The sequence below is a fragment of the Aegilops tauschii genome, chromosome 5, assembly GCF_002575655.3.
Source record: "Aegilops tauschii subsp. strangulata cultivar AL8/78 chromosome 5, Aet v6.0, whole genome shotgun sequence".
Classification (NCBI taxonomy): domain Eukaryota; kingdom Viridiplantae; phylum Streptophyta; class Magnoliopsida; order Poales; family Poaceae; genus Aegilops; species Aegilops tauschii.
The window spans coordinates 118,803,380-118,811,974 of record NC_053039.3 but is presented as its reverse complement, the minus strand read 5'-3'; the positions used below and the strand labels follow the sequence as shown (position 1 = coordinate 118,811,974).

Sequence of the window (8,595 nt, the reverse complement as noted above, 5' to 3'; positions counted from 1 at the left end):
TAAGCCTTGCAAACAATGTGACTAATGAGTTAGTTGCGGGATGATGCATTACGGAATGAGTAAAGAGACTTGTCGGTAACGAGATTGAACTAGGTATGGTGATACTGACGATCGAATCTCGGGCAAGTAACATACCGATGACAAAGGGAACAATGTATGTTGTTGTGCGGTTTGACCGATAAAGATCTTTGTAGAATATGTAGGAACCAATATGAGCATCCAGGTTCTGCTATTGGTTATTGGCCGGAGAGGTGTCTTGGTCATGTCTACATAGTTCTCGAACCTGTAGGGTCCACACGCTTTCGATGACGATTGGTATTATGAGTTTATGTGATTTGATGTACCGAAGGTTGTTCAGTCCCGGATGAGATCACGGACATGACGAGGAGTATCAAAATGGTTGAGACATAAAGATTGATATATTGGACCATGTTATTCGGACACCGGAAGTGTTCCGGAGAGTTTCGGATAAAACCGAAGTGCCGGAGGGTTACCGGAACCCCCCCCGGGGAAGTTATGGGCCTTAGTGGGCCTTAGGGGAGAGAGAGGGACGCAACCAAGAGGTGGCGTCCCCCCCCCCAAGGGGAGTCTGAATAGGACTAGGGGAAGGGGGCGCGTCCCCCCTTTCCCTCTCCCTCTCCCTCTCCTTCATTCTTCTCCTAGTTGGACTAGGAAAGGGGGGAACCTATTCCTACTTGGAGTAGGATTCCCCCCGTTGGGCGCGCCCCTTGTGGCCGGACGGCCTCCTCCTCCCCTCCTTTATATACGTGGGAGGGGGCACCCCATAGACACACAAGTTGATCTTTAGCCGTGTGCGGTGCCCCCCTCCACAGTTTTACACCTCGGTCATATCGTCGTAGTGCTTAGGCGAAGCCCTGCGCCGGTAACTTCATCATCACCGTCACCATGCCTTCGTGCTGACGGAACTCTCCCTCAACCTCAGCTGGATCTATAGTTCGAGGGACGTCACTGAGCTGAACGTGTGCAGATCGCGGAGGTGTCGTGCGTTCGGTACTTGATCGGTTGGATCACGAAGACGTTTGACTACATCAACCGCGTTACTAAACGCTTCCGCTTTCGGTCTACGAGGGTACATGGACACACTCTCCCCGCTCGTTGCTATGCTTCTCCTAGATAGATCTTGCGTGATCGTAGGAAAATTTTGAAATACTACGTTCCGCAATAAGGGGTATATATGGCCTCCACACAATATCCAACCATTACACACATTTGACCCAACTCGGTCAGACCGAATAGAAGAACTCGGTGAGACCGATTCAGTTCAAAATGTGAACGTTAGGAATCTCGGTGGAACGATTGGAACAACTCGGTGGGACCGATGTGCTAGGGCTAGGTAAAAACCTCATCTCGGTGGCGCCGATTGCGTGAACTTGCTGAGACCGATTTCAGCAAAGAGCAAACAGAGAGTTGGTCAAGCAAACTCGGTGTGACCGATCGCTCATTTCAGTGAGACCGAAATGTTACAAAGGGAAACAGAGAGTTTGCAGTGCCATCTCTGTGAGACCGAGATCCGTATCGGTGTGACCGAAGAGTTAGGGTTTCTGGCAGTGGCTATGTCAAATGAACTCGGTGGCGCCGGATAGGAGATTTCGATGGGGCCGAGTTTGACTTTGGCTTTTGGACATAGTTGGAATGAGAAAGTGGTTGGGGGCTTTGGAGCAATATCACTAAGCATTTTGAGCAAGTAGACCATTAAGCAACACCTCATCCCTATTTAATAGTATTGGCTTTCCTATGGACTAAATGTGATCTTGGATCACTAAAATATAAATGAAGAGTCTTGAGCTTTTGCCAATGCATGTTCTTGACACCTTGAAGGAGTTCCACATCCTCTTGTCCTTTCCACGCCATTGTTGTACTTGTCTGAAATACACTAGGTAAAAGCATTAGTCCAACAAGAGATATGTTGACATTAATTACCAAGATCACCCAGGGAGCACTTGTGCTTTCAAAACTCGGTGGCACTGATCTGTTAAAAAATATGAACGTTCGGAATCTCGGTGGGCCCGACTAGAACAACTCAGTGGGACCGATGTGCTAGGGCTTAGGGCAAACATCATCTCGGTGGCGCCGATTGCATCAACTCGATGAGACCGAAGTGAAGCAATAAGCAATAGAGAATCTGTCAAGCCAACTCGGTGGGACCGATTGCATAAACTCGGTGGGATTGAAGTGGATGTAACAGATAATAGAGCGCTGGAAAGGCCATCTCGGTGGGACCGAGATTCGTATCGGTGTGACTGTTAGGGTTTCTGGCAGTGGGTATGTCAAATGAACTCAGATGGCTCCGGGTAGAAAGAAGCGGTGGGGCCGAGTTTGGAATTAGGGTTTGGACATATTTGGATGGAGAAAGTGGCTGGGGTTTTTGGAGCAATATCACTAAGCACGTGAGCAAGTAGACCATTAAGCAACACCTCATCCCCTTTTAATAGTATTGGTTTCCTATGGACTCAATGTGATCTTGGATCACAAAAATAGAAATGAAGAGTCTTGAGCTTTTGCCAATCTTTGTCCTTAGCATTTTGAGGGGTCCACATCTCTAGTCCATGCCATGTCAATCAATGAACCTCCTGAAATATTTATCTTGAATGGATATTAGTTCAATGAGCTATATGTTGTTATGAATTACCAAAACCACCTGGGGATTAGTTGCACTTTCAGCCTCGCGAAGCCACGCTGAGTCGTTGGCGATAAAGGTAAGTGCTCTGAAACGGATCTCGACGCCGACTAACATGATGATGACGATGATGAAAATCCACCCGTGTCGTAAAAATGCCAGACGCCGTGCCCCACGGTGGGCGCCAACTGTCGGGGCTACGATCTTGACAATGAGTACCAGGGGTACGAAAGAGGGGCAGAGCCTAGCTACAGTGCAGGTGTAACACTCAGCGTTTTACGAGTACAGGCCCCTCTCGAAGGAGGTAATAGCCCTACATCTCGTGCCCTGAGGCTTGTTTTCTTTGAGGGGTATGATTACAGAGGTTGCTTAACCCCAGCTTAGGAGGAGGAGGACGGCTTATATAGAGTGCGCCGCAGCCTTCCGCACTCCCACGTTGCCGGGGCACTTAATGTTCATAACTACAGCCGTTACAAGTATAAATAGTCACAACTACAGGAGTTATAGGTAACGGTGGCTATGAATCTACTTTAAGAATGACTTAGGATCCCTCGACCGTTGAGTTCCCACGTCGTCCCTTCACCTCTCTTGTTCAAGTGATGATGGTCGTGCCGACTGGAGAGTGGTGGTCCGAGTGCCGTCGAGGTGTCCGAGTGGACCTCCTGATACTCGCATCTGAATGCTCGCGTGGTCCTGAGACCCACCAATGATGGTGTGGGGCCCCAGGTGGGCCCCAGATGACAGGTCCCTGACCCTACCTGTAGTAGGTGACCTATCAGCCACCACTAGCTAAGCTCAAAATTGTCAAAAAAATTTAAATTGGAAAAAATTCTCTAGGTTGCTTGTAGTCTATTCACCCTCCCTCCTCTAGACATACTAAACGATACTACGTTGTATGCCGTAATCGAGGATCCTACCAACGCATTCAAGATGTGGCTGGTGGATGCCCTCTGCCTATCCGGTGGCTCCCACGCTAGGTGGATCCGACATTAGCTCCTCAAATAAGCTCGTCTTGCTAGCCCTGGTCAAGTGGATTCGGGAGCTTCTGCCTTGTGTTCTCCTCGCTGTCGAGATGGTTGAAAGGAGGGTCGATGGCGTTAAATATGGCGTTGGTGTCCCTAGACTCGATGTACCAAGGGATAAGGAAGCTGGCTATGGTCATTTTCGTCTTCTAAGAAGCACAACAATGACCTTGGTGTTGGAGCTATTATTCCTCCAACCTCTTTGGTTGGTCCCTCGTTTGTCTCTGATATGCATCTATGAGAGACAGGGTTTTGATCCACGACTTCGGCTTAGCGTCAACCCCCTTGGTTCTTCTCTTCTACCTTCAAATCACAAGGCCCTCTTCACCTTCTCGCATGACGGCTAGGTAATTGTCGACGATGGTGACTTGGATAGCGTCTCCGGCCTGATCGTCTTTTGCATCAGGACTCGATTGCGATCTGCGTGTATTTGTTGGGATCATGTTTGCAAGAAGAAAGGACATGTTTGTAATTTTCATGATTCTTGGGATCCTTTCGCATGCGGTGAGTGTTTGGTTCTAAGCACAACTTGCCACACTTTGCCACACCTCAACTTAGACAAGTTTGACCAAGTTGGGTGTGTGTTTGGTTTTTGCCACAACTAAGGCAGGAATTTTTTTTATGAACAGTAAGCCCCACATGTCATAGATACAAAATGTGCGTCAAGATTCCCTTAGGCAAGCCAAAATGTGGCTAATAATTTGATCAACTCAAGCGAGGCAAGTGCAAAATAGTGTGACAATATGTGACAAGGATAGTCACAATCCAAACAGGCCTTCCTGCTGTTTTTTGTTTTGTTTTAAGGGAAACCCCTCTTCCTGCTGTCAAAAGAAACTAGTATCTTGGAGGGAAATTATATTTTATATTCATTTATGGGCTTAAAATGGTCATCTAGGTCTTGTATTCACCATTGAAAAAACAATGTCTTGGTATTCAAGTGCCGCCCATCCTTGCGCGTCATTTTGTGAAGCACCCATGTGCGTCGCATCCATTTCACACTCTGACGCTCGGATCTCCTTCCCCCACAAGGCACGAGCACGATCCTAGCAAAGCTCTGCACTCGACGACTCCTCCACCACGTCTGAACAGTCGAGCTTCACACGCCATCTACAGTGTAGCGGTACGGAAGCTCGTGCGGCTCGTCGATTTTTCTCCTCCACACACGGCATTGCACTGCACCACGCCATGGTAGTCGTAGTACTGCAAGTCTGCATGCAACTCTCCCTCTCTCTACGGAAGTGTTATCCGTCCGTCCCATGCTTGAGCTTCTCTCTCCTCGCCCGACAGAGAAAGGACGGGGCCTTCTCCGACACACGCCCCCTCCCCGTCTGTCCCCCACTCCACCACCACCACCTTTTCTTTTCTACCCTTCCCCACCACCTCCAAGAAAATCACTCCTCCTCGCTCACAGTCACACACACAGCGCGCCGCGCTCCAAGAACAAGAAGAAGAACCCACTCCAAGTCGTCCAAGGGAAGGATGGCGGCAATGGCGGAGGGGGCGGGGGAGCCGGAGCTGGTGTCGATCCCCGTGACGCCACGGGGGCTGTCCACGCCGGAGGGGATGTCCACGCCGCCAGTCAGGAGGGGAGGGGCGGCGACGAGCGGCGCCGGGACGCCGGTGCGCCGGGTGGTGGAGGGCCTGCGCGGCTACCTGGAGGAGGTGGGCCACCTCACGCGCCTCAACCCGCAGGACGCCTGGCTCCCCATCACCGAGAGCCGCAGCGGCAACGCCAGCTACGCTGCATTCCACTCTCTCAACGCCGGCCTTGGATTCCAGGCGCTCCTCCTCCCACTCGCCTTCCCCGCCCTCGGATGGTCAGTAACCTCCTATACATTCCTCCTGCTCCCCCTCCCCACTCGGCATTCTCACATCCAAAACCCCAGCAAGCCCTCCCCTCAGACTCAGAGCATTGTTCGTCGATCCCCCTTTTCAACTTTCTTGTTCTGGATTTCATTTTTGTGCATGTTCTGCTCTAACCTCAGAATCAAACATTATTTAGATTGGTCAGATTGGTGGACGCTTTACGTTCAGTGCTAAAGTTCTACAAAACAAAACTCAAGGGTAACAAGTTCTTTTCTAGTTTAGATAGATGTTTACTTTCAAGATTGTTGCAGCTTGTATATATGAGAGTGAAAATGTTTACAAGTTTAAACACATCAGAAACTGTGTAAAGGTGTTAGTATTAAAAGAACATGTAATTTAGAAATGTGGTTTTCATCTTTTTTTTTTACTTGATTTTACATCTTACTGAGTCCTAAGGGTTGCAAGTATGCAGCTGCCTCTAATAAAGGCATGAGGTGTATTGATAAAGGAAAATTACAAATTACAGTATATAATATTGATACAGTGCGCAAAATATATGTTAAACAACATCCTAACATGACACTAGAACGATAAGGACATATCCCAATCCTAACATATGGATCTCTTGTACTGTAGGAGCTGGGGAATAATATCATTGACTGTTGCTTACTTCTGGCAACTATACACACTCTCCATTCTAGTCAAGCTTCATGAAGCAGTCCCAGGCAGGAGGTACAACAGATATGTGGAGCTTGCACAAGCTGCATTTGGTGAGACAAAGACATGCCCTTCGCTATTTTGCAAATTCATGACAATTAACTCTTGATTCCAACCTGGATATATGTGCCAATGTTTGCTGTCAATGATGTGCCATGTTTGGAGTCGTTGTCAATGTTGACGATCTGTTTCATGTAGCTTAACGGAAGAATCTTTTAATATTATTAGCTAGGTGTAGTGTTCAAGCATGGGTAGTGCCAGCTTAATGTACAATCACTCTCATGATTTGATCCACATCTGGAACAGTAGAAATGACTGCTTAACGGTTATAACATATCGCTCTCATGCTACAGTGGTGTAAAATGTGGAACTTTCTGCTACCACAATCACTCCATGATCCTTCTAATCAAACCATTGCAACACACACTTTGAGTAATTAACCAATTATTGCCTATTGTTATACCAAGCTGGGTTAGTACATGCAATGCTGCCTAGATTGTCTGCTGATCTGCTGCTATATTGATGATGACTGGAAATTCGTTTTGTAGGACGGAAAATTAGCCGAGTTACTGATTTCTATCTGTTTATTCATTCAGGAGAAAAACTGGGGGTGTGGCTAGCTCTTTTCCCAACTATTTATCTTTCGGCGGGCACTGCAACTGCATTGATCCTTGTTGGAGGGGAGACTATGAAACTCTTTTACCAAATAGTGTGCGGCCCCCTTTGTACACCAAGCCCTATTTCGACGGTGGAGTGGTACTTGGTATTCACATCCTTAGCAGTCATTCTTTCCCAGCTCCCGAATCTCAACTCGATTGCTGGGCTTTCGCTTATCGGTGGCGCCACAGCGATAATGTACTGCACCATGTCGTGGGTTCTCTCTGTCAGCCAGCAACGGCCGGCAGCAGTCTCTTATGAACAAGTGAGATCCACTTCTTTTGGCTCATCGTTGTTCTCTACCTTGAATGCTCTTGGGATAATAGCCTTTGCATTCAGGGGACACAATCTTTCATTAGAAATACAGGTTAGTACCACTAGTAAACAACCAGTCCTGTTAGACTTTCAGTACTATGTAGTTCCATTTGGTGGCTTCATTTGTTTTATTTGAATTTAATTTTACAACTACCAGGCGACGATGCCGTCGACTTTCAAACACCCTGCACATGTGCCTATGTGGCGCGGGGCCAAAGCGGCTTATCTTCTGATTGCGATGTGCATCTTCCCTGTTGCCATTGGGGGTTACTGGGCCTACGGAAACATGGCAAGTACTTCAATCATCTACTCCTCACTCATCATCATCATCCTGTCGTGATGCTTTTCTTTATTTGCTAACAATCCTTGGAACTTTTCTGTTGTTCTTTCCCATGCCGTCAGATGCCAGCAGGAGGAATCCTGACCGCACTCTACATCTTCCACGGCCACGACATCTCTCGTGGGCTCCTTGCGGCGACGTTCCTCCTCGTCGTGTTCAACTGCCTTAGCAGCTTCCAGATATACTCCATGCCGGTGTTCGACAGCTTTGAGGCCTTCTACACAGGTCGCACCAACCGGCCCTGCTCAGTCTGGGTCCGGTCAGGATTCAGGATCTTCTACGGGTTCATCTCGCTCTTCATCGGCATCGCTCTGCCGTTCCTCTCCAGCCTCGCCGGCCTTCTGGGCGGCCTAACGCTGCCGGTGACGTTTGCCTACCCGTGCTTCATGTGGATCTGCATCAAGAAGCCTGAGAGGTTCAGCTACAGTTGGTATGTGAACTGGGGCCTCGCGCTGCTCGGCACCGCCTTCAGCTTGGCCTCCTCTGTGGGTGGTGTCTGGAGCATCATTAACACTGGGATGAAGCTCAAGTTCTTCAAGCCCAACTAGCATGCTTACTGTTTTCAGCTTGCAAATTTATGATATATAGGTATATGCTTCTTATATTGCATGCCTGGGCAAGACCAATGGCATTAAGTGGTGTTGATCTTATATTAGTAGGCTTTGTCTTGGTAAAATGTAAGTATCCCCTGTTGGGTAAGAAAAACATGAGCCGATCAAAGCCTCCTAGTGGCAACCTGATGAAGGTCGAATGTAACTTGAACAATTTATATAACGACTATGTCTGTGGTACTTTTTTTTCTCAGTTTCGAACTTGTATGGTGGACCCAAAAATATATGATTCAGTCCCTCTTTGATTTGTAGGATTTGAAAAACACAGGTTTGCATGTCATTAGCACTTATATCCTCCCGTTGCACCACAAAAAATAAATCAAGACGTTGTGGTGGATTGAAATTTTGCTTTCAAATGTGGTGCAAAGGATTCCTTAAGAAAAATCATATTGGAGTCACTCAAATTAAACATATCCTAGGCATCCAAACTATCAATGACAATCGTTTTAACTAAAGAAGCACTCAGTGTATGGTTTTTAATTTCTTAAT

At 47.6% G+C, this 8,595-nt stretch overlaps 1 protein-coding gene across 1 annotated transcript; it reads left to right on the top strand.

The window, feature by feature from the left end:
* Positions 1-4,981: 4,981 nt before the first annotated feature.
* LOC109755709 (lysine histidine transporter-like 8) lies at positions 4,982-8,299 on the top strand. The gene is made up of 5 exons (XM_020314603.3): positions 4,982-5,477; positions 6,103-6,236; positions 6,780-7,207; positions 7,313-7,444; positions 7,558-8,299. The coding sequence occupies exons 1-5, from the start codon at positions 5,140-5,142 to the stop codon at positions 8,041-8,043; spliced, it is 1,518 nt and encodes a 505-aa protein (XP_020170192.1). The 5' UTR covers positions 4,982-5,139; the 3' UTR covers positions 8,044-8,299.
* Positions 8,300-8,595: the final 296 nt, after the last annotated feature.